General features: G+C 42.1%; 1 protein-coding gene across 2 annotated transcripts in view; it reads right to left on the minus strand.

Annotated features, from left to right (window-relative positions):
• LOC121540245 (FAS-associated factor 1-like) overlaps positions 1–26694 on the minus strand; it is a 94564-nt gene that overhangs the window by 17622 nt on the left and 50248 nt on the right. For both annotated transcript variants that reach the window (XM_041848964.2, XM_041848963.2), the window contains exons 13-17: positions 26038–26192; positions 16385–16521; positions 16000–16088; positions 3269–3349; positions 2880–2957 (exon numbers count right to left, since the gene is read on the minus strand). In XM_041848964.2, coding sequence (XP_041704898.1) covers positions 2880–2957; positions 3269–3349; positions 16000–16088; positions 16385–16521; positions 26038–26192 — 540 coding nt within the window. The remainder of the gene's footprint in view (positions 1–2879; positions 2958–3268; positions 3350–15999; positions 16089–16384; positions 16522–26037; positions 26193–26694) is intronic.

Genomic DNA, 26694 nt, shown 5'->3' on the forward strand with positions numbered 1-26694 from the left:
CTAAATTGTTTTTTTCCCCTCATCAATCTACACACAATACCCCATAATGATGGTTTTTAGACATTTCTGCAAATGTATAAAAATTAAAAAATGTAAATAATACGTTGACATAAGTATTCAGACCCTTTACTCAGTACTTTGTTGAAGCACCATTGGCAGTGATTACAGCCTCGAGTCTTCTTGGGTATGACACTACAAGCTTGGCACACCTGTATTTGGGGAGTCTCTCCCATTCTTCTCTGCAGATAATCTCAAGCTCTGTCAGGTTGGATGGGGAGCGTCCCTGCACAGCTATTTTCAGGTCTCTCCAGAGATGTTAGATCGGGTTCAAGTCCAGGCCCTGGCTGGGCCATTCAAGGACATTCAGAGACTTGTCCCGAAGCCACTCCTGCGTTGTCTTGGCTGTTTTCTTAGGGTCGTTGTCCTGTTGGAAGGTGAACCTTCACCCCAGTCTGAGGTTCTGAGTGCTCTGGAGCAGGTTTTCATCAAGGTTCTCTCTGTACTTTGCTCCGTTCCCCTTTCCCACAATCCTGATTAGTCTCCCAGTCTCTGCCGCTGAAAAACATTCCCACAGCATGATGCTGTCACCACCATGCTTCACCGTAGGGATGGTGGAAGGTTTCCTCCAGACGTGACGCTTGGCATTCAGGCCAAAGAGTTCAATCTTGGTTTCATTAGACCAGAGAATCTTATTTCTCATGGTCTGAGAGTTTAGGTGCCTTTTGGCAAACTCCAAGCGGGCTGTCATGTGCCTTTTACTGAGGAGTGGCTTCCGTCTGGACACTCTACCATAAAGGTCTGATTGGTGGAGCGCTGCAAAGATGGTTGTCCTTCTGGAAGGTTCTCCCATCTCCACAGAGGAACTCTGGAGCTTTGTCAGAGTGGCCATTGGGTTCTTGGTCACCTCCCTGACAAAGGCCCTTCTCCCCCGATTGCTCAGTTTGACCGGGCGACCAGCTCTAGGAAGAGCCTTGGTGGTACCAATCTTCTTCCATTTAAGAATGATTGAGGCCATTGTGTTCTTGGGGACATTTAATGCTGCAGAAATGTTTTGGTACCCTTCCCCAGATCTGTGCCTTGACACAATCCTGTCTCGGAGCTCTACGGACAATTCCTTTGACCTTATGGCTTGGGTTTTGTGCTGACATGCACAGTCAACTGTGGAACATTAAATAGACAGGTGTGTGCCTTTCCAATTAATGTCCAATCAATTGAATTTACCACAGGTGGACACCAATCAAGTCGAAGAAACATCTCAAGGATGATCAATGGAAACAGGATGCACCTGAGCTCAATTTCGAGTCTCATAGCAAAGGGTATGAATACTTATGTAAATAAGGTATCTCTTTTTTATTAATACATTTGCAAAAATTTCTAAAAACCTGTTTTTGCTTTGTCATTATGGAGTTTTGTGTGTAGATTGATGAGGGAAAACAATTATTGAATCAATTTTAGAATAAGGCTGTAACGTAATAAAATGTGGAAAAAGTCAAGGATTCAGACCCCTTGACTTTTTCCACATTTTGTTACGTTACAGCCTTATTCTAAAATTGATTCAATAATTATTATTGTGCATGTAAACGTACTCAATGGGCCCCCTCCTGTTTACATGCAGTATATACAGTATATACTGCATGTAAACAGGAGGGGGCCCATTGAGTACGTTTACATGCACAATAATAATTAGATATTAAACTGATTATGGCAGTAGGCAGAGTATGGAAATAGTCATGTAAACACCTTCCTCTGCTTATCTTAAATCGGTGTACGGTCAAAATCAAGGTAAGCATACGCTGATTAAAACACCTGGAATCTTTTGAATTATTAGGACATGCTTAAATCGGCATTCCAGCGGTGCATTTGATCTGCGCATGTGCCAGCACGAGTTTAGTGAGTTCTGAAAAACTGAAAGTATGCATCTTATAGTTTTCACATACAAACTTTACATGTCCGAACTCAGAATCAAATAGACTTGCAAAAATAACATGGTTACTGTGGTAGAACGTTTATTTTGATTGCCGATTTTATGCATTTATCAAAAGTCCCATCAAGTAGCCTGATTTCAGATGTGTCCATATAAACAGGATTATTAGGGAAATCGTTCTTCTTGCAGAGCATGTAAACGTTTTAAACAAACTATTGCATTAATCTGACTATCCACCATAATCGTATTATTGTGTGCATGGAACCGTGCTCATTGTTGGGTATCATGTTTCTGAATATCTACAGTTGTTGCATACAAGCAGGGTCTGTTGGCGGAAAATAAACCATGGCAATGGGCTAGAGGACTACAGTGATATAATTAACAGCGGACAGACAGGGCTTTTGTCCGGGGCTGTTTAACTAATGTGACAAATCATCTCAGCTAGCTGGTTCACCTGATCCCTGCTGGCTGGAGAGTTTGCTGCTGAGTAAATAGCCAATCATCTGGCTAAAAAGAGCTATAACTACAGCATCCACAAATGCATTGCCACTGCCATAATTGTTTTTCTTTGTCCGACCGTGCTTTGTGCTGCCCCTTTTGTTCACTTGGTTTCAATATGAGCTTGTGTGTTGTAGGGCATTTGAACAGGACAATAACATATCTGTATGACAAGCTTAACGGGGATAGGCCTTACTGTACACACTAGAGATTAGTACATGTTGCTCTGTGTCTCTGACCCCACCATGGGGATCACATGCTAGTATAAACTCCACAAACAACAAAGATAAGGAAATGTATGATACGCAGGAAGGAACAGACTCAAATATCAATGTTTAAAAAAAAGAAATCTTCAACAAACTGACCATGTGTTTTCAGTGTTACAACATTGTCTAAATGGGAAATGATTTATCTAAACAAACATGATGAGATAATGAGATATGGTTAATGTTCTCACCTCCTTCTCATCATCTGCTTCTTTCTGGATCTGTTGCAGGCGAAGCTGTTCTGCCTGCTCCCTCTCCTGTGCTTCTCTCTGAAAAAACAAATATATTTGTATACATCCAGCCATTCAATATCATAACATTATGAACAGTGATCAAGCAATAAATAACATGACTTAACACGTTTATTGGGTAGATTCACAATAACAACCATTTACAACACCCAGTAATGGCGAGAATCATAACAGGATTATAAAAGGGTATACACTTTATATTTGTGTTGTGTGTAATATTTCACTTGAGGTTAATACTAAAATGTATAATCTTCAAAAACCCTCACACATCTATCTGATGAGAATGGATCCATGACATTGTGTTGTAGGTGTTAGAGTTGATGACCAACCTTTTTACGGTCAGCCTCTAAAGACAGTTGGTAGGCCTCATCCTGCTCCCTCTTCACCATTTCCCTGGCTTCACGTTCATCCTGGATAGAGAAAGAGAACAGGTCAGAAAATACAAATATCTTAAAGTTATAAGCGAAACAATAACATCAATAACAATAGAAGCAGTTAAAATACTAAGTTGCTTTCGCCCTCTGCCACATGTAATATTGTGCTGTATTGAATAGCTGTGACTCTGGGCAGCAGAGCAGCAGGAAGTGGAGTAGAGCTGAATGAGAGAACTGAATGCTTTCTGCCAGACAAGGCTTGAAAGAGTATCATGTGGGAGAAGGGAATTCATTCGGGCCTTGACTTCCTTAACAGACCGGAGGGCGCTTTTCTTTTCCCTCAGAGCTCCTGTTTGCACAGAGGCCGACGGCTGCCTTTCTACCTGCTGTGTGTAAAGCAGGGAGAAAGAACTGTTTCCATTGTGTCAGCACTGGCATTTGTTTTGGAGCTTGGGAGACTACATTTTATTTTCTGAACCCCTGGACTTTGTGCCAATGATGTGAAAAGGTGACGCTATTGTGATTTGTGATCATGATCATGAAACAAACAAAATAAACTATGGTTTTATTGTTGATGTACCACTCACAATGGACAAGACATGGTGCCTTTCTTCAATTATCTACAGATTATTGTATGGTGTACAATACCACTACTTTGTATCTGATATTAAAAGTGATCAAAGGAATACACTATTAAAACACTGAATGTTTTCCTGCTGATGAACACACAATTTGCAGTGAAAATAACTAACTAAACAGACAACAAGAAGCACGGCTGAGGCAGCAAAGTTTGCTCAAATGTGTGTGAAAGTATCTTTTTGGCTCTGCTGCTGTCCACCTCCCAGGCATGTCAGTCAGTGAGGAATGTGAGTGTGATGTTGGCAGATGTCTGTGGTGTCTGGATCTGTCCACAGAGGAGTGAGAGAGGAGAGCAGGACAGCCACAGACAGTGAGTAGTTGTGAGCTCAGAGCAGTCTGGGGCAATGGGTGCGACCATCCGGTACAGGAACAGGTCATTCTGCCCTGTGATGGGAGACGTTGTGGAGGCTTTGGCTTCACGTCAGAGTACAGCAACACCCTTAGAGCTTATTCCCATTGACGAGAGTAAAAGTAGAGGTAATGGGTTCTATTTTAACACAACTAAAGCAATGGTAAATCTTAGGTAGCGTTATCGGTTCGGTGGTGTGTCAGAAATATTTTTGCTATTTTCACAACCAGAATTATGGGCGCAGTACCTGGCGGTGGCAAGAAAGGACTGGGTTTTGACTAATAATTTGTAAGTCGCTCTGGATAAGAGCGTCTGCTAAATAAAAACAATTATAATAATAAAATAATAATTAAAAAAAATGTTATACAAAAATAAACAAGTTGTGGGTGTGTCGAGGCTTGGCCCTTTACTGGCCAATCAGAACATGCTCCATGGCTAAATATGTGGTTGCTTCAAGTTGAGAATTTACGGTCTTATGTATTGCATTGTCATCAACTCTAACGGACTAACATTCGATTTTATAGGCTAGTTCGTTAAAAAGCTTTGTCCACATTGTTCTAATTGCATTGCTTCATTATGGAAATACATGGTTAAACATAGGCTATAGCATTCGCAGGGGCTAGGCCTACTGTAAATTGCAGTCTGGACATGAACATGCCAAATGTAGTCAATAAGCAAGATTAAATGTATTATGCTATTGATAAGGCCTAAAAAAATAAAGTATAATTCTAATTGTATTATAATAAAAACGAAAACTTGTTTTAAATAGGCTATGTCTAAATACAGTTACAGGCACCATAATTGCATATAATACAGACAAGGCAACTGAGACTATGGAAGGTTTTACGCACATCCAAACATTTTACAGGAGCTGGATAAAAGAACCAATATAAAGAGAAAGGGGGAATGTCCACTCACTCTTATACTGCTCCCAAATATAATGTTTCATATACATATTGGAACCATCTTACAGATCATATTTGCACTTCTCCTTATACTATTATTATAAATAGCAGATGAAATTGCATTTCATTCGAGCCATGTACATTCTCATTATAAACCCATGAACAGTGAATAAGTTTGGTTTTTATTCAAATTAAACAAAAACAATCTGTTTCTAAGAACTAACAACAATAATTCTAAATAGGATCGGGTCAGAAGCATGATATCATTAATCACATCTCTCGTTCAATTAGCATAATTCAATGTGTGCAGATGTAGGCCTAAGAGCTCTTTGGCAGGAGGCATGGATGTTTGTCCTATCGATTGAATATAGTTTATTAAATAGTATACACTAACCCTACAATAGGCTTAGTTATAACAAACATGTAGCCAATCTAGTTTTTTTATTTTATTGGCTTCAACATTGAAATATTCAACGCACTGCATGTTCGAGCCATGGACAATTGGATATTGCCCAAATGTTATAATAAGATTAGCATACCATCGCCGTTGACCATCTCCTGCTAATGACTTTGTCATGTGAAAGGTAAACAAACGAACAGGCAAATAGTCTAGGCTACAAGCGAATTCAGCACCAAGGACAGCGAGAGGAATTCCCGCGATTTGACAGTTGGGTCCAAGATGCAATTTCTTTCCAAAACGATGAAGGAAACTATAAGCAGTGTATTGTTATAACTTGATGTCCCTAAACAGACTTCCTACAGTAGGTATCGCGCATTCAATAGTTATCGCACATAGGCCTAATGAGAAACTTTTGACATAAGCTGCATGGACTAAAATAATGTCCAATATAAAGAAAAAATAGGAATGTTTGTTGACTGTTTTGCTGCTTGTAAAATAAATAAATAAATATATATATAAATATATATATATACACATACACAGTGAGGGAAATAAGTATTTGATCCCCTGCTGATTTTGTACGTTTGCCCACTGACAAAGAAATGATCAGTCTATAATTTTAATGGTAGGTTTGTTTGAACAGTGAGAGACAGAATAACAAAAAAGAAATCCAGAAAAACGCATGTCAAAAATGTTATAAATTGATTTGCATTTTAATGAGGGAAATAAGTATTTGACCCCCTCTCAATCAGAAAGATTTCTGGCTCCCATGTGTCTTTTATACAGGTAACGAGCTGAGATTAGGAGCACACTCTTAAAGGGAGTGCTCCTAATCTCAGTTTGTTACCTGTATAAAAGACACCTGTCCACAGAAGCAATCAATCAATCAGATTCCAAACTCTCCACCATGGCCAAGACCAAAGAGCTCTCCAAGGATGTCAGGGACAAGATTGTAGACCTACACAAGGCTGGAATGGGCTACAAGACCATCGCCAAGCAGCTTGGTGAGAAGGTGACAACAGTTGGTGCGATTATTCGCAAATGGAAGAAACACAAAAGAACTGTCAATCTCCCTCGGCCTGGGGCTCCATGCAAGATCTCACCTCGTGGAGTTGGAATGATCATGAGAACGGTGAGGAATCAGCCCAGAACTATGATGATCTTAAGGCAGCTGAGACCATAGTCACCAAGAAAACAATTGGTAACACACTACGCCGTGAAGGACTGAAATCCTGCAGCGCCCGCAAGGTCCCCCTGCTCAAGAAAGCACATATACATGCCCGTCTGAAGTTTGCCAATGAACATCTGAATGATTCAGAGGAGAACTGGGTGAAAGTGTTGTGGTCAGATGAGACCAAAATGGAGCTCTTTGGCATCACCTCAACTCGCCGTGTTTGGAGGAGGAGGAATGCTGCCTATGACCCCAAGAACACCATCCCCACCGTCAAACATGGAGGTGGAAACATTATGCTTTGGGGGTGTTTTTCTGCTAAGGGGACAGGACAACTTCACTGCATCAAAGGGACGATGGACGGGGCCATGTACCGTCAAATCTTGGGTGAGACCCTCCTTCCCTCAGCCAGGGCATTGAAAATGGGTCGTGGATGGGTATTCCAGCATGACAATGACCCAAAACACATGGCCAAGGCAACAAAGGAGTGGCTCAAGAAGAAGCACATTAAGGTCCTGGAGTGGCCTAGCCAGACTCCAGACCTTAATCCCATAGAAAATCTGTGGAGGGAGCTGAAGGTTTGAGTTGCCAAACGTCAGCCTGGAAACCTTAATGACTTGGAGAAGATCTGCAAAGAGGAGTGGGACAAAATCCCTCCTGAGATGTGTGCAAACCTGGTGGCCAACTACAAGAAACGTCTGACCTCTGATTGCCAACAAGGGTTTTGCCACCAAGTACTAAGTCATGTTTTGCAGAGGGATCAAATACTTATTTCCCTCATTAAAATGCTAATCAATTTATAACATTTTTGACATGCTTTTTTCTGGATTTCTTTGTTGTTATTCTGTCTCTCACTGTTCAAATAAACCTACCATTAAAATAGTAGACTGATCATTTCTTTGTCAGTGGGCAAACGTACAAAATCAGCAGGGGATCAAATACTTTTTTCCCCTCACTGTATATGTATACATTTTTTTGTGTGTGTGTCTAATTTACCCCCTTTTTCTCCCCAATTTCATGATTAAGATCTTTTCTCATCGCTGCAACTCCTCAACGGGCTCGGAAGAGGCGAAGGTCGAGTCATGGGTCCTCTGAAACATGACCTGCCAAGCCACGCTTCTTAACACCCGCTCGCTTAACCCGGAAGCCAGCCGCACCAATGTGTCGGAGGAAACACTGTTCAACTGACGACTGAAGTCAGCCTGCAGGTGCCCGGCCCGCCACAAGGAGTCGCTAGAGCGCGATGAGCCAAGTAAAGCCCCCCGGCCAAACACTTCCCTCACCTGGACGACGCTGGGCTAATTGTGCGCCGCCCAATGGGACTCCCGGTCACGATCGAACCCCAGGCTGTAGTGACGCCGCAACACTGCGATGCAGTGCCTTAGACCGCTGCGCCACTAGTGATATTTTAATAAAACATTGGTTATAGGCTACTGATGAGGCTACTGTGCACCTCTGCTGGCAAATGCCATAACCAATTGCGTTACCACTAAGACCAGCTTTTGGTGAGTGTTAAATATCACCAGTTGTGCTGCTTGAAATTGGCACACGTTTTTTTCCAACCCTCCCACTTCAGCACAAGCGAGCTGATATAAGACATGTAAATTACCAACCCTGGTGCCAGGGTAGGAAAATAGCAGAGCACTGGCTTTTACAAGTCCAAATTGCCAAAGCTTGTGTTTGACAATAGTGCTACCTGAACGGCAGCCGAAATCTAGCCCAATATGTACATAAACGTTTAAAAATTCACATTAGCAACGGGAATGTCACAAGCCAAGAGAGTGTTCGGTGACGTTCTTGCTTCGCTGCTCAAATGTACCATAAATGTCACAGTAGCCACTAACCAGTAGGTTACTGGTACGGATAGATACTGGTAGCATGCAAACTATTCAAATAGCTAGCTAACGTTATGCAAGCAACTACTAGCCTTGGGCTGTATACCATAAAAAACATATACTGGGGTATTTGGAAATAGCCATGGGATGGTTTATTAATACTGTCAACACTGTTGAAACTATTTATTTGAAGTTTTTCCATACATGTTAATATTTGTAGCTACTTTTTAAGTAAATATCTGCAGTTAACTTGTGCAATACTTTAGGAGATAAAGCAGATCGTTTTCTTCATTTCACCGGTCACATTATGAAGCTTACCATAGTTCCCCAGAACAGTTGAGAAAGTCATGTGTTTGTTTTCAGAAAGCGGGCGCATGGGAGTCCAGCTGTGTATTGACAGGGGTCGCATTTTACATTGAAAGTCAAGTGTTTTTTGCTTCAATAGCTTGATCAGGGACGTGCAACTATAGTTTTCCTTCACAGAAAATACATTAGTGCAACACATTTCGGCAGAAAATAGCTTCATTGTCATCAGATGACAACAGATGTGCAATGCTATTCCTAATATTTTTCTAAAAGTTAATCTTGCATTTTACCGGAGAACAGTAGACTGGAGAAAAGTAGCTACACAGTCAGCAGAGTGCTGTCTGCAGATACAGTGGGGGAAAAAAGTATTTAGTCAGCCACCAATTGTGCAAGTTCTCCCACTTAAAAAGATGAGAGAGGCCTGTAATTTTCATCATAGGTACATGTCAACTATGACAGACAAAATGAGATTTTTTTTCTCCAGAAAATCACATTGTAGGATTTTTAATGAATTTATTTGCAAATTATGGTGGAAAATAAGTATTTGGTCAATAACAAAAGTTTCTCAATACTTTGTTATATACCCTTTGTTGGCAATGACACAGGTCAAACGTTTTCTGTAAGTCTTCACAAGGTTTTGACACACTGTTGCTGGTATTTTGGCCCATTCCTCCATGCAGATCTCCTCTAGAGCAGTGATGTTTTGGGGCTGTCGCTGGGCAACACAGACTTTCAACTCCCTCCAAAGATTTTCTATGGGGTTGAGATCTGGAGACTGGCTAGGCCACTCCAGGACCTTGAAATTCTTCTTACGAAGCCACTCCTTCGTTGCCCAGGCAGTGTGTTTGGGATCATTGTCATGCTGAAAGACCCAGCCACGTTTCATCTTCAATGCCCTTGCTGATGGAAGGAGGTTTTCACTCAAAATCTCACGATACATGGCCCCATTCATTCTTTCCTTTACACAGATCAGTCGTCCTGGTCCCTTTGCAGAAAAACAGCCCCAAAGCATGATGTTTCCACCCCCATGCTTCACAGTAGGTATGGTGTTCTTTGGATGCAACTCAGCATTCTTTGTCCTCCAAACACAACGAGTTGAGTTTTTACCAAAAAAGTTCTATTTTGGTTTCATCTGACCATATGACATTCTCCCAATCCTCTTCTGGATCATCCAAATGCACTCTAGCAAACTTCAGACGGGCCTGGACATGTACTGGCTTAAGGAGGGGGACACGTCTGGCACTGCAGGATTTGAGTCCCTGGCGGCGTAGTGTGTTACTGATGGTAGGCTTTGTTACTTTGGTCCCAGCTCTCTGCAGGTCATTCACTAGGTCCCCCCGTGTGGTTCTGGGATTTTTGCTCACCGTTCTTGTGATCATTTTGACCCCACGGGGTGAGATCTTGCGTGAAGCCCCAGATCGAGGGAGATTATCAGTGGTCTTGTATGTCTTCCATTTCCTAATAATTGCTCCCACAGTTGATTTCTTCAAACCAAGCTGCTTACCTATTGCAGATTCAGTCTTCCCAGCCTGGTGCAGGTCTACAATTTTGTTTCTGGTGTCCTTTGACAGCTCTTTGGTCTTGGCCATAGTGGAGTTTGGAGTGTGACTGTTTGAGGTTGTGGACAGGTGTCTTTTATACTGATAACAAGTTCAAACAGGTGCCATTAATACAGGTAACGAGTGGAGGACAGAGGAGCCTCTTAAAGAAGAAGTTACAGGTCTGTGAGAGCCAGAAATCTTGCTTGTTTGTAGGTGACCAAATACTTATTTTCCACCATAATTTGCAAATAAATTCATTAAAAATCCTACAATGTGATTTTCTAGATTTTTTTTCCTCCATTTGTCTGTTGTAGTTGACGCGTACCTATGATGAAAATTACAGGCCTCTCTCATCTTTTTAAGTGGGAGAACATGCACAATTGGTGGCTGACTAAATACTTTTTTTCCCCCACTGTGTGTGTGTGTGTGTGTGTGTGTGTGTGTGTGTGTGTGTGTGTGTGTGTGTGTGTATATATATATATGTGTGTGTGTATATATATATATATATATATATATATATATATATATATATATATATATATATATATATATAATATAGTTTTTTATCAAGGTATAATCTTCATAAATGATATCATAGGTAGGACTGGTGGAGTTGTCGCACATGCAGCTAACAGAAACATATGGAAATCTCTGCTCTACCCAAAATTACAACCAAATAATTGCAGCATTACCGCAAAAATGGAAGAGGAGTGGAAGGGGGAAAAAGTAAGGAACTTGTCTGTCGGCCCTGCATTAAAGACCATAATTGGTTAAAGAAAATTGTGATAAATAAAAATTATACCAGATTCATTTAAGGACCAAAGACTTGACAGCCGTCCCATATAGATTGCAAAATAGTTGGGAAGATTTTTGACATACCGATTCCATGGCAAATGGTTTATGAAATGAAACGCAAAACGACGCCGGATACAAAACTTATAATTTTTCTATTTAAATTATTATACAAAATTCTTGCTACCAATTCAACGTTATTTTTATGGGGGATACAATCTTCCCAGCTTGGCAGATTTTGCTGCGAAGAGACAGAATCATTAGATCATTTGTTTTGGTACTGTCCCACTATGCCCTCCGACGAACCATCAAACAGGCACAGCGTCAATACAGGACTAAGAACGAATCATACTACACCAGTTCCAACGCTCGTCGGATGTGGCAGGGCTTGCAAACTATTACAGACTACAAAAGGGAAGCACAGCCACGAGCTGCCCAGTGACACGAGCCTACCAGACGAGCTAAATTACTTCTATGCTCGCTTCGAGGCAAGTAACACTGAAACATGCATGAGAGCATCAGCTGTTCCGGATGACTGTGTGATCACGCTCTCCATAGCTGATGTGAGTAAGACCTTTAAACAGGTCAACATTCACAAGGCCGCAGGGCCAGATGGATTAGCAGGACGTGTACTCTGAGCATGCGCTGACCAACTGGCAAGTGTCTTCACTGACATTTTCAACCTCTCCCTGTCTGAGTCTGTAATACCAACATGTTTCAAGCAGACCACCATAGTCCCTGTGACCAAGAACACTAAGGTAACCTGCCTAAATGACTACCGACCCGTAGCACTCACGTCTGTAGCCATGAAGTGCTTTGAAAGGCTCGTCATGGCTCACATCAACACCATTATCCCAGAAACCCTAGACCCACTCCAATTTCCATATCGTCCCAACAGATCCGCAGATGATGCAATCTCTATGGCGCTCCACACTGCCCTTTCACACCTGGACAAAAGGAACACCTATGTGAGAATGCTATTCATTGACTACAGCTCAGCGTTCAACACCATAGTGCCCTCAAAGCTCATCACTAAGCTAAGGATCCTGGGACTAAACACCTCCCTCTGCAACTGGATCCTGGACTTCCTGATGGGCCGCCCCCAGGTGGTAAGGGTAGGTAACAACACATCCGCCACGCTGATCCTCAACACGGGGGCCCCTCAGGGGTGCGTGCTCAGTCCCCTCCTGTACTCCCTGTTCACTCATGACTGCATGGCCAGGCACGACTCCAACACCATCATTAAGTTTGCAGATGACAACAGTGGTAGGCCTGATCACCGACAACGACAAGACAGCCTATAGGGAGGAGGTCAGAGACCTGGCCGTGTGATGCCAGGACAACAACCTCTCCCTCAACGTGATCAAGACAAAGGAGATGATTGTGGACTACAGGAAAAAGAAGAGGACCGAGCACGCCCCCATTCTCATTGACGGGGCTGTAGTGGAACAGGTTGAGAGCTTCAAGTTCCTTGGTGTCCACATCACCAACAAACTAACATGGTCCAAGCACACCAAGACAGTCGTGAAGAGGGCACGACAAAACCTATTCCCCCTAAGGAGACTGAAAAGATTTGGCATGGGTCCTCAGATCCTCAAAAGGTTCTACAGCTGCACCATCGAGAGCATCTGGACTGGTTGCATCACTGCCTGGTATGGCAACTGCTCTGCCTCTGACTGCAAGGCACTACAGAGGGTAGTGCATACGGCCCAGTACATCAAGGGGCCAAGCTTCCTGCCATCCAGGACTATAGCAGGCGGTGTCAGTGGAAGGCACTAAAAATGGTCAAAGACTCCAGCCACCCTGGTCATAGACTGTTCTCTCTGCTACCGCACGGCAAGCGGTACCGGAGTTAGGTCCAAGAGGCTTCAAAACAGCTTCTACTCCCAAGCCATAAGACTCCTGAACATCTAATCAAATGGCTACCCAGACTATTTGCATTGCCCCCCTACCCCTCTTTTACGCTGCTGCTACTCTGTTTATTATCTATGCATAGTCACTTTAATAACTCTACCTACATGTACATATTACCCCAATTACCTCGACTAACCAGTGCCCCCGCACATTGACTCGGTACCCCCTGTATATAGCCTCGCTATTGTTATTTTTACTGCTGCTCTTTAATTATTTGTTACTTATATTTCGTATTATTTTATATTGTATTTTTTTGTGATTCTTTCTTAAAACTGCATTGTTGGTTAAGGGCTTTTAAGTAAGCATTTCACTGTAAGGTCTACACCGGTTGTATTCGGCGCATGAGACAAATAAAATATTTGATTTGTAGCTTGTTTTTGGTCACAGGTCCAGGAATGGCTGAAGGATTGCAATATTTACCTTGAGCTAACGCTGCAGATAGCACTACTGGGTGATCTGAAAAGTCATAGTCAAATCGTCCAATAAAAATAATTTCAAATTGCAATCTGTAGAAACAATGAGAATAGAAGGGTTCAGAACTTTTGTGAAACATCACAGTACAGTTGAAAAATATATGGCAAATAGAAATCCTATATGGATGGTGTTAAGAGATAGATAGGAGGGGTTGAATGGAGCTGAAGTTTGGGGCTAATAACAACAAGATAACTAATGTAAAACATACTGTGTCCATAATAAGTATATAGGTTATAGGTTAAGAACTTTTGTGAAAGAGCACAGTTTGAAAGATATGGCATATAGAAGCAAACTGATGGACATCATGAAAATGATTGGAGAGGTTGAGGGTAGAGGAAGTTCAGGAGTAAAAACAAACAAAATAGAACTATTGTAAAATTGACTGTGTCCATAAAATGTATATAGTATGTATAAGATGGAAGTAGAGGCCTAAGCGTTGTTGTTCACTAGTTTACTCCAAGTAGGGGAGGGGTGGTGGGGTTGGAAAGTAATAATCACTATCGTACATTAACCACTCATTATAATTTGTTCTCCTGATTTGTGACATTATCACTTCACATTTCCCTCAATCCCGACAGGCCTGTGTAATTATCACAACCAGTGACTGTTATGGAGACAGCTCGCTTGTCAAGGTGCCAATTCTGACAGAAAATGAATTACTTCTTGTAATGAACAGAAACATTCTATATATGTAAAATTGAAAGCTATTCAATAAGAGAAATGTTGAATTAAAAGACTGACCCATAAAGGACATTTTAAGTATTTAAGAATCAAATGGTATGGTATGCTAATTTAATAACTATTTCTGTTCACAGCAAAAGCTGTCATATTTGCTTTGCATCTATGAAGACAATAGCAAGGCAATCAACTGAGCTTCTCCCCATGAAAACCTGTCACTCAATTAATCATACTTCTCTAAATGCTCTGAGCTTATTACTGTAGCATCCAGTCTGGTCACACAGGACATACAGCTTGGTGACATGAGCAAATAGTGTACATACCTCGTTGCTTATTGGTCCTAGGTATTTTTCTGAAAGAATAGGCATCCAATGAGAACCTAATGGGAATCCCAGTTACAGACTGAGAAGTGTCAACACTCATCGGCTCACCTACAGTTACCCCCTGGCTGTGTGCAAAACAACACTAATGACAATTCCCATGACCGAGATGCTGTAACAAAACTAATCAACCACTGAAAAGGTCACTAAACTATAGTATTGTTACAACAACACCGTGGGAGTCTAACTCATTCCTGATATGATGTGACAGAGTAGAGGAATGAGAAAGACAGCCAGCCAGCCAGCCAGGCCTAGTGCTGCTGAAGAACATGAGACAATCTCAGGTTTTAATCTACTAAAACACACTGCTGCAGATGCCTTTCATCTCAGAGACTGTAACCACCTTGTGACCATTCATTATCTAAATCTATATCCCATCAACAAGAGTGAAAGGTCTAAAGACAAGTCAGAGAGAGAGAATGTGTACTGGTATTCAAAGTCATCTCCCAGTGACAAGTTTACTCTAAGTATTGAGCACATTGGACTGAGCCTGATGACACGTCATCTCTTCCAGACTGCTGATTAATAAGAGGTTTAAACAGTACAAACAGGGTATGGAGTCATCTGTAATCACTAACAACACAAACTGTATGCCTGAGACAACATGGTCTAGAGCAGTCAGCTTAGGAGGACTTCCTAAAGAATGCCTTTCTTTGGTTATTGGATGTTGAGTAAATAGTGAGAGAATGGTTAAATAAATCCATTCATTGTGACACAGAAAAGAGAGCGTTCATGAGGTCAGGTGAATGTCTTTGACACAGAGGGACCCCTGCCATACTGTCCCCACATTCCTGTCCTCACATGAAAGAATACCGCCTCTGTTTCGCTGCTTTCTTCTCAGAGTGGAGTTTGTTTGTGAAGTTTCTATTGGATTAAAGCAGCGATAGACAGAGAAGGGTGAAAGAGAGAAGAGTTTGTATCCTGCTCCCATTGTAAAGACCTTAGGCACAGTAAACTAAAACAAAATGGGAGGGAAATGAATTGTGCTTTCGCCCCCCTGACCCAGATAAAGGGCCTCTCAGAGTATGTATTCTTTGCCTTGGCCCTAAGTGGAGCTGGTGGCAGTCACAATGCATTCCGATTTGTCTCAGCATGTCCCCATTTAGCTCCCGGACAAACTATGGCATAATTATATGAGCTTGGCTCAAATGGCACAATAATTGGCTCCCTCTTGGCCTCCTGCGATGAAACAAATCATGGTATATTTCAGAGGTCATGGCCTAATAATGGCTTGCATTTCAAACATCTACTCCTACTTAACTCTGTTCCTCTGTGTGCTTTCAGAGTTCTTCTCATACATACTTCATCCTTGATGTCCTCTTGCTGCTGAGCTGTGAAGATTTCCATTGCACCCATTAGTCTCATCATCAACTCATCCACTGTCGTGTTGCCTTGAAAGAATAGTAAAAAAAAAAACAGACATTTCAGAATTACAATTTTAAAATGCCTTTTGGGATAAAATAAAATAAAATATGTATGCACTCACTAACTAAGTCGCTCTGGATAAGAGCATCTGCTAAATGACTAAAATGTAAATGTAAAAAAAAAATGAGTCACACTATTTCAGCATTATTAGAGGGTCACAAAGTAAATGGTTGAACATATTTTAGAGCTCTTCAAAACCTATTTTCAACCAGAATGTGATTGTTCAACACATTGATATTGTTGATATTTATGCAGTCATTACCTTGAATAACATTTAAAACTTCATTTGATGTCCTCTTTCCCATGACAATAAGGAGCAGGGGGAACTGATCAGTCTTGTATGTCCGAATCGTCTGTGCCACCACACTGCCAAAGTGCCTTGTGCACATAGTGAGTAGTCTGGGAAAGGAAAAGACAGGACAGACATTTTTTCACATGAACAGCACTTGAATGAGGTACACAGCTCATAGCATTAAAGGAAAACTCCACCCAAAAACTAACTTTTGGTATTTGTTTCATTAGTCCATTCTTGACAAATGTTTTGCTTGTCAGCGCTCAAGTTTTCAAGAAATATAACTTTCAAAATACAGAAATCATCCCTGTATGATGCATTTAGCATCAGTTACATATCTTGAAAACTTGAGCGCTGACAAGCAAAACATTTTGGGACTATGTCAACAATGGACTAATGAAACAAATACCAAAAGATAGATTTTGGGTGGAGTTTTCCTTTAAGGAATTTAAAACCAATTCTGCCTTTTCTTCCAGGAGACGTCCCTGTCTAAATAAGCCAGGCAGACAAATTAGTATTCTCCACCAGAGGTGATGAATTGATAGGGCAGAGAGGATTTCTTATTCCATTACAAAGACAGAACTTTAAATTAACATTTCACTAGAATGAATAGGGTAGCAGCCAGGCCCTCGGAGCTCACTGTAAATGTCATAATATTAATGAATCGCTATAGACTGAATGCAAATATAGATTAGCTTTTTCACTCGCATTTTAATAAGATCCACTTTAATAACTGGCTGGTAAAACAGAGGAGTAATGGAATGGGTGGAGGATGAGGTCAGAGAGGAGAGGGATGGATGGAGTGAGTGGTCTGGGTGTGGTTGCTACTCATTAATCATGAATTCAAAGTTGAGAGCGCTAGTTGCATTACTTTTCAAACTGTGCAATGGAACAATGGCGGCTCAATGCTTAACCATGGGAAGCATGAGCACCAATCTCCACAAGCATTCCAGGAGAAACAAGGTCATTTCTACCACAATCCTTAACCCCAACATTACTCTAACCCTAAGTCAACACCAAATAGCTCATGTAGTTGCTCATGGGTTCTGACAATGAGGCTGACTTGTCTTTTGTCCATTCTACTGTGGTTAAGGAGAGGGGTTCTCCCCCTGACACAGTGAAGTTAAGATGATGTCCATGCCCTGTCCTTGTCCCTGCTCTAGAGAGGGCCCTGAAAAGGCCTAACCATGGCCAGGCCAAAACAATGGACAGGAGTAATTCTAACCTGTCACCAAGGACTTGGGAACAATCATCAGGGCCTTCAGAGAAACCCAATCTTAATTCCCTTATTAAACACAACACAACCTCCTTTTGTTCCAATCAATCAAACACCTCAGGAGTCAAACCAAAACAGTAAAAACCTGTTTCAAGGAACCAACTACGTAATTGGACACAATACAGCCTTTTTCTTTTACACCATACAAAGCTAATGCTTGACTTTTTATTTTTACTCCTGAGTTTGTAAACCAAAAGAGAAAAAAAAAAATCTACATATGGCGCACAATAACAAGTACTGACACAGCATCACATACGAAGGATGAAAATTGTGTCTGAGGCTAGGAAGTAAAAATGAATTGCTCTCTCTTTCAGGCATAACATATCTTAAAGAATGTATAGCTTTGCTTCTCACAACAACCTTAATGGAGTTACTTATTTTCTAACTACTCGAAACACCTGGGCCCGGTTTCACGACAGCGATGGAATTTAGGATTAGGAGTGATTTAACGATGCATCTTTCCTACAACGGCTGAAGATAACATGAGTTTCCCAAAACACCATGCAGACAGAACGTTAGCTAAGTGCGTCATTGAGGCATGTGTCAATACTGATAGGATCGAAAGAAATGCAGCGCTGCTCTCGTATCAGCTTTCTCCATTCAAATCTTACCTTAACATCAGAAATATTCCACAATACTGATGACGGATCAGCTTCTAGAGACATACAGTGAGGGAAAAAAGTATTTGATCCCCTGCTGATTTTGTAAGTTTGCCCACTGACAAAGAAATGATCAGTCTATAACTTTAATGGTAGGTTTATTTGAACAGTGAGACACAGAATAACAACAAAAAAATCCAGAAAAACGCATGTCAAAAATGTTATAAATTGATTTGCATTTTAATGAGGGAAATAAGTATTTGACCCCCTCTCAATCAGAAAGACTTCTGGCTCCCAGGTGTCTTTTATACAGGTAACGAGCTGAGATTAGGAGCACACTCTTAAAGGGAGTGCTCCTAATCTCAGCTTGTTACCTGTATAAAAAAGACACCTGTCCACAGAAGCAATCAATCAATCAGATTCCAAACTCTCCACCATGGCCAAGACCAAAGAGCTCTCCAAGGATGTCAGGGACAAGATTGTAGACCTACACAAAGCTGGAATGGGCTACAAGACCATCGCCAAGCAGCTTGGTGAGAAGGTGACAACAGTTGGTGCGATTATTCGGGGGGCTCCATGCAAGATCTCACCTCGTGGAGTTGCAATGATCATGAGAACGGTGAGGAATCAGCCCAGAACTACACAGGAGGATCTTGTCAATGATCTCAAGGCAGCTGGGACCATAGTCACCAAGAAAACAATTGGTAACACACTACGCCGTGAAGGACTGAAATCCTGCAGCGCCAGCAAGGTCCCCCTGCTCAAGAAAGCACATATACATGCCCGTCTGAAGTTTGCCAATGAACATCTGAATGATTCAGAGGGGAAAAGGGTGAAAGTTTTGTGGTCAGATGAGACCAAAATCGAGCTCTTTGGCATCAACTCAACTCGCCGTGTTTGGAGTAGGAGGAATGCTGCCTATGACCCCAAGAACACCATCCCCACTGTCAAACATGAAGGTGGAAACATTATGCTTTGGGGGGGGTTTTCTGCTAAGGGGACAGGACAACTTCACCGCATCAAAGGGACGATGGACGGGGCCATGTACCGTCAAATCTTGGGTGAGAACCTCCTTCCCTCAGCCAGGGCATTGAAAATTGGTCGTGGATGGGTATTCCAGCATGACAATGACCCAAAACACACGGCCAAGGCAACAAAGGAGTGCCTCAAGAAGAAGCACATTAAGGTCCTGGAGTGGCCTAGCCAGTCTCCAGACCTTAATCCCATAGAAAATCTGTGGAGGGAGCTGAAGGTTCGAGTTGCCAAACGTCAGCCTTGAAACCTTAATAACTTGGAGAAGATCTGCAAAGAGGAGTGGAACAAAATCCCTCCTGAGATGTGTGCAAACCTGGTGGCCAACTACAAGAAACGTCTGACCTCTGATTGCCAACAACGGCTTTGCCACCAAGTACTAAGTCATGTTTTTCAGAAGGGTCAAATACTTATTTCCCTCATTAAAATGCAAATCAATAACATTTTTGACATGCGTTTTACTGGATTTTTTTTGTTATTCTGTCTCTCACTGTTCAAATAAACCTACCATTAAAATTATAGACTGATCATGTCTTTGTCAGTGGGCAAACGTACAAAATCAGCAGGGGATCAAATACTTTTTCCCCCCTCACTGTATCACCTATGGCTGCAAATATTGAGGCGGCTTATTCTAATGCTTAGCCTATAATAATTGACTAAATCAAGATTTGGCACATCATTGCACAGGTTGTTACACATCATGAAATATATTGACGCAAAAATGACCAACAGTGAACTACAATTAGCAAAATAGAACTCAAATGAATTAACATACATTTATTTTAATATTATTGAATTATATACATTTACATTTTAGTCATTTAGCAGACGCTCTTAACCAGAGCGACTTACAGTTAGTGAGTGCATACATATTTTTATTTTTTATTTTTTTTTCATACTGGCCCCCAGTGGGAATCGAACCCACAACCCTGGCGTTGCAAACGCCATGCTCTACCAACTGAGCTACATCCCTGCTGGCCATTCCCTCCCCTACCCTGGACGACGCTGGGCCAATTGTGCGCCGCCCCATGGGTCTCCCGGTTATGCCTTAGACCACTGCGCCACTCGGCGTATGTAGGCTATACTGTAGGCTATTTATGCAGTAATCTCGGTTTTTATTTGAAGCATCTTTTTAATCCTTCACTTGTTTGTAACAATTGCAAAGAAATTGGCCACTTTGTATTTATAGTCACATTCGTTCTGAAGTCAGCGGCGGACACAGAAAGACAGATGAACATCTTGATTTTGTGTTTAGCAGAGATCTTCGGTGTATAAAGTAACGCCGATGGGCAAATAAGCACCCAACAACGCACTTAGCTGTGGTCTGAGGCAGTTAATAAATAACAAGGATTTTCAAGATAACCTTTACTAACGATGGTTTTGGGAAACAGCTCGGAGATTTAACGATGCTCTTACGAAGGTTCTAACAATAAACTTGCTTTTGGGAAACCGGGCTGGTTGGGTAGAGTGACAGGTTTGAAGGGTGGATTTACAATAGTAAAATATGTCTAGTGAGATCTCGTCAACATCAGATTTATACCAGCATGTCACCTGTGCAACTAGAGACAAAACTCTAGATCACCTTCACTCCACACACAGAAACGCATACAAGGCTCTCCCTCACCCTCCATCTGGCAAATCTGATCATAAATCTATCCTCCTGCTTACAAGCAAAAAAACTAACAGGAAGTACCAGTGACACGCTCAATACGGAAGTGGTCCGATGAGGCGGATGCTAAACTACAGGATTATTTAGCTAGCACAGACTGGAATATATTCTGGGATTCATCAGATAACGACCACATCAGTCACTGGCTTCATTAATAAATGCATAGATGATGCCATCCCCACAATGACCGTACGTACATATCCCAACCAGAAGTACTGGATTACAGGCAACATCCGCACTGACCTGAAGGCAAGAGCTTGCGCTTTCAAGGAGCGGAATACTAATCTGGACGCTTATAAGAAATCCCACTACGACCTCCGACTAGCCATCAAACAGGCAAAGCATCAATACAGGACTAAGATCAAATCCTACTATGCCAGCTCTAACGCTCGTCGGATGTGGCAGGGCTTGCAAACGATCACAGATTACAAAGGGAAACCCAGCCGCGAGCTGTCCAGTGACGCGAGCCTACCAGACGAGCTAAATGCCTTCTACGCTCGCTTCAAGGCAGGCAACACTGAACCATGCATGAGAGCACCAGCTGTTCAGGACAACTGTGTGATCTCGCTCTCCGTAGCCGATGCAGCTAAGACCTTTATATAAGTTAACATTCACAAGGCCTCAGGGCAGGACAGATTACCAGGACAGGTACTCAGAGCATGCGCTGACCAACTGGCAAGTTTCTTCAATGTCATTTTCAACTTCTCCCTGAACCAGTCTGTAATACCTACATGTTTCAAGCAGACCACCATGGTCCCTGTGCCCAAGAACGCCAAGGTAAACTGTCTAAATTACTATCGCCCCGTAGCACTCACATCTGTGGCCATGAAATGCTTTCAAAGGCTGGTCATGGCTCACATCAACACCATCATCCCAGACACTCTGGACCCATTCCAATTGGAAAATAGCCCCAACAGATCCACATGACGCAATCTCTATTGTACTCCACATACTGCCCTCTCCCACCTAGACAAGAGGAACACCTACAGTTGAAGTCAGAAGTTCACATACACCTTAGCCAAATACATTTAAACTCAGTTTTTCACAATTCCTGACATTTAATCCTAGTAAAAATGGCATGTTTTAGGTCAGTTGTGAAATGTCAGAATAATAGTAGAGAGAATGATTTATTTCAGCTTTTATTTCTTTCATCACATTCCCAGTGGGTCAGAAGTTTACATACACTCAATTAGTATTTGGTAGCATTGCCTTTAAATTGTTTAACTTGGGTCAAATGTGTCGGGTAGCCTTCCACAGGCTTCCCACAATAAGTTGGGTGAATTTTGGCCCATTCCTCCTGACAGAGCTGGTGTAACTGAGTCAGGTTTGAAGGCTGCCTTGCTCACACACGCTTTTTCAGTTCTGCCCACACATTTTCTATAGGATTGAGGTAAGGGCTTTGTGATGGCCACTCCAATACCTTGACTTTGTTGTCCTTAAGCCATTTTGCCACAACTTTGGAAGCATTGTCCATTTGGAAGACCCATTTGCGACCAAGCTTTAACTTCCTGACTGATGTCTTGAGATGTTGCTTCAATATATCCACATAATTAGTAGATGTTCTAACCAACTTTCCAAAACTATTGTTTGTTAACAAGAAATTTGAGGAGTGGTTGAAAAACGAGTTTTAATGACTCCAACCTAAGTGTACGTAAACCTCCGACTTCAACTGTATGTGAGAATGCTGTTCATTCACTACAGCTCAGCGTTCAACACCATAGTGCCTCTAAACTCATCACTAAAAGGCAGGAACTTGGGACTGAACACCTCTAGGGTTGGGCGGTATCCAGATTTCTATACCATACCAGTGTATTTTGCTCAAATCTATTTAGGCAACAGGGATCTTGATCCAGGAGGAGATTGAACGTCTCTGCTTGACATCGTCACTTAGCTAAAAAATGTGCTAACCAAATGCATAGCTGGAGCCCTGAGCTGGATATGACGACATCTTACTTTCTATAGTTATACTTAACTTATAGTTTATAAGCAGTGGCGTAGCACGCACACACCCACCCCAAAATAAATACATATATATTTTTTAACAGTATTGAAAATCATACCGTCGGTATTTCAAAATACCTCGGTATACGGTATAAACGGTAGATCGCCCAAGCCTACCTTGGATATGTTATGGCCAAAGCCACATTCCTGCTTCAAGTGTGAGTGCAGCTATTCGCATACCATAAATATCATAGTATATTGACAAACAAAATAAGGATACCAATTCAAACTATACAGGAGCTTCTCATCTAAACCATATTGCACAGAGTTGCACACTTGCTTAATGCAACAATTCACACGTGTGGATATTTTAAAAGCCTTTCATTTTCAATTTGGCTAACATTAAGGTAATTCTTACAAGGACGTGGTGTGGGAGAGCTGTTGCCTTTACACTGTACCACTCAGAGGGGGGTATGTGGTGATGGCCACCTATTCATCTCATTCATCCCCCGCCGAACTGCAATCAGGTCAAGATCCTGGTGAGGACGACAAGCACGCAGATGAGCTTCCCTGAGACGGTTTCTGACAGTTTGTGCATTAAGTCTTCGGATGTGCAAACCCACAGTTTCATCAGTTGTCCGGGTGGCTGGTCTCAGACGATCCCGCAGGTGAAGAAGCCGGATGTGGAGGTCCTGGGCTGGCATGGTTACACGTGGTCTGCGGTTGTGAGGCGGCTTATGGTAGAGAAATTAACATTAAATTCTCAGCCAACAGCTCTGGTGGATATTCCTGCAGTCAGCATGCCAATTGTGCTCTTCCTCAAAACTTGAGACATCTGTGGCATTGTGTTGTGACAAAACTGCACATTTTAAAGTGGCCTTTTATTGTTCCCAGCACAAGGTGCACCTGTGTACTGATCATGCTGTTTAATCAGCTTCTTGATATGCCACACCTGTCAGGTGGATGATTACTAACAGGGATGTAAACTAATTTGTGCACAACATTTTTGGGATCTTTTATTTCAGCATACGGAACATTTCTGGGATCTTTTATTTCAGCTCATGAAACATGGGACTAACACTTTACATGTTGCGTTCATATATTTTTGTTCAGAGTAGTTTGTGTCCTCAAAGTAGTGTAGTGTAAAGAGGCTCTAAATCAGCTCACTCGCTTTCTCTGCACAAAATTTTAATGTTTCCTAGGACTGTAAGGTTCCCTTCTTTACATCAGTCATGCGTGAGATCTTGAGAGACTGCTGCCACCTTACATCCACTCCAGTGAGCATCCAACAAGCTCTCAGGTGTGCTTTAGTCAATCACGTGGAATAGAAACCGGACGCTACTCACACAAAACACAGATACTTTCTGTGCAGACATGTTGAATGGAAAATTGAATTTCTCAGGAGAGATTCTCATGTTTTGAATACACAGTGCTTCTGAAGAACTCGGATGGCTGCACGATACCCTTCACTGGTAATGTGTTGAATAATGATTTCAATTCCATTTTTGATCGGTACAGCACCATATGATGCATTAAACTAGTTGAGATGTGGTGTGAAAGTGGGCAGTCAATACAAAACATGTAATCAAAAGCAAAACAGACATGGATAACAATCTGAAAGATGTAGTTTCATAGCATATGTATTCATTAAGTTCAATATTTTCTGTGTATGAGGTTAAGTGTCTATCTGGTATTTCAGAGACATTTCCCATGGGTGACAATAACATTGGCATGTTTTCAGCAGATTTGGTTTTATGCATAATAATGAATCATTAAACTAAGAGGACTGTGAGAATACAGAAGCAACCTAACTGGCTCATTTTACGCTATGGGGCCCTATAAATGTGGATACCTTCTTAATAGTTAGTCACTGCGACTCATGCCAATCACCGGTGACTCAGGATCAACCTAAGAGTTTCAAGTTAATGTCACAGTGAAATGCCTTTCTTGCAAACCCAACAATGCAGTAGTCAATATCAATGTAGCACAAAAAACTACATAAGGTAGAACAAAAACATACAATAAATAAAAATAAGAACACGAGAAGTAAGAAGCTATATACAGGGTCAGTTCCAATACCGTATTTACAATGTGCAGGGATCCTGGTGCAGGGATAAGTGCGTGAGAATGTGGGAAAAACTGTGTGTGTGTGTGTGTGTGTGTGTGTACACGTACAGGCGTTAGAGCAAGTAGAAGTGCACATTATGAAAAGCTCCAGATGTGGCTGGTCTTTAATCTGCAATAAAAAGGCTCAGCTGGAAGCAAAAAGCAAGAAGCAAAAGGGAGAAAGGGTACAGAATGAGCGAAGGAATATCCTTAAAGGAAATAAAAAAAGGAGTGAGGTCAGTGTCTGAGCCTCACCCCCGGTCTTTCGTAAACGCCTCCTACCAGGGGGTGGGCTTAGCCCTGAAGTCTAGTGGAAGGAAAATCTGGGGCCTGCCGCGGAGCAAGAGGCTGCTGCTGGGCCCCAATCAAACCTCCATCTGGCTACCGGCCCGCTCTCCTCCTCCATCCTCCCCACAACAGACACATCACACCTGGGCCGCTGCCCCATTCTTCCCCTTGGCTAGGGGAGGAGGAGAGCAAGGCCAGGGAGAGGCCAGCCTGGCTTTGGGGTCAAGAGTGGCGGGAGTGTAGTTGGGTAATGCTAAGCACAAGGAGTCACATACGGGAACAGCCACGGCCTAGGTGGAAATAAGAGTTGGAATTTCCTGTGAATTGGAAACTAACTGTTGTGAAGTTATGGAAGAGAGATAAAGTTGTTGTCACGTTGATAAAACAACTCCCTCAGCCTTGGGTAAATAGATATGGTCTCCCAGGCAACGCAGACTTCATGTGAGCTTCATTTCTAACTGACCCTCCATTGAGCCAGAATAGTGAAGATTGCCCAATTGGGGCCTCATACTGCAAACACAACTGCTTTTGTTAGCACACATCCCCCTCCCCAATGAAGAGGGGCTTGAGTTAAAGAGAAAGTGGTGTGGAGCGGACAACTGTGGGGTGGGGGCTGAATATCATCCACTTCTCAGACAATCTCTAATATTCAGTCTGTTCTCCAGTAGTGGATTCCTGAGATGTGATTAGGGCATAGAGTACTCAGACATACCTGGCTTTGTTAGCTTCTTTAGTGACATCCCAGGCCCATGTGATGAAGTTCTGGCTCAGATAGGACACTATGGAGTCTGCACACATCATCTGGGAGCAGAAGACGTTGCCGAGTACACTCTCGTCGTTGTGGAGGTAGATTGCCAGCAGTTTTCTCTGTGGAAACGGACAGCAGAGGTTTTTCATTAGCAGAGGTGTGAGGATTGAGAAGCCAATTAGTAAATGACCAGACAGACCCTGAAACACAGGGGCTTTGCCCAATAGAGCAATGGGAAGGGAAAACAAGTGTCCTTGCTCAGAGTCTGGTTATCTTATTATTGAAGGGAGAGGTTTTATACAGCTTTCGCGCGTCGTTCGACAGGAGACCGCGAGTAAAGAGACTACTTTCACCGACAACAAGGCCAAACCAGTGAAAAGCAGACACACTAAATCAAATGGAAAGGGAGTAAATAAAACTTCCTTTGAGGCGGCCAACGAGAAAACAAAAACAGACAAATCACTTTATTTTACACTAAAGGTTAGCAGCAGGAGCGGACAATATTGACGACGCTCTAAATCCATGGATATTGACACCATGAGCCACAGATTCTCAGGACTCACTGACAACTCATTAAAAAACAAAACACAGCCACAAACAATAGGTTATCTTGGATAATGT

The sequence above is a fragment of the Coregonus clupeaformis genome, chromosome 26, assembly GCF_020615455.1.
Source record: "Coregonus clupeaformis isolate EN_2021a chromosome 26, ASM2061545v1, whole genome shotgun sequence".
NCBI classification, from domain to species: domain Eukaryota; kingdom Metazoa; phylum Chordata; class Actinopteri; order Salmoniformes; family Salmonidae; genus Coregonus; species Coregonus clupeaformis.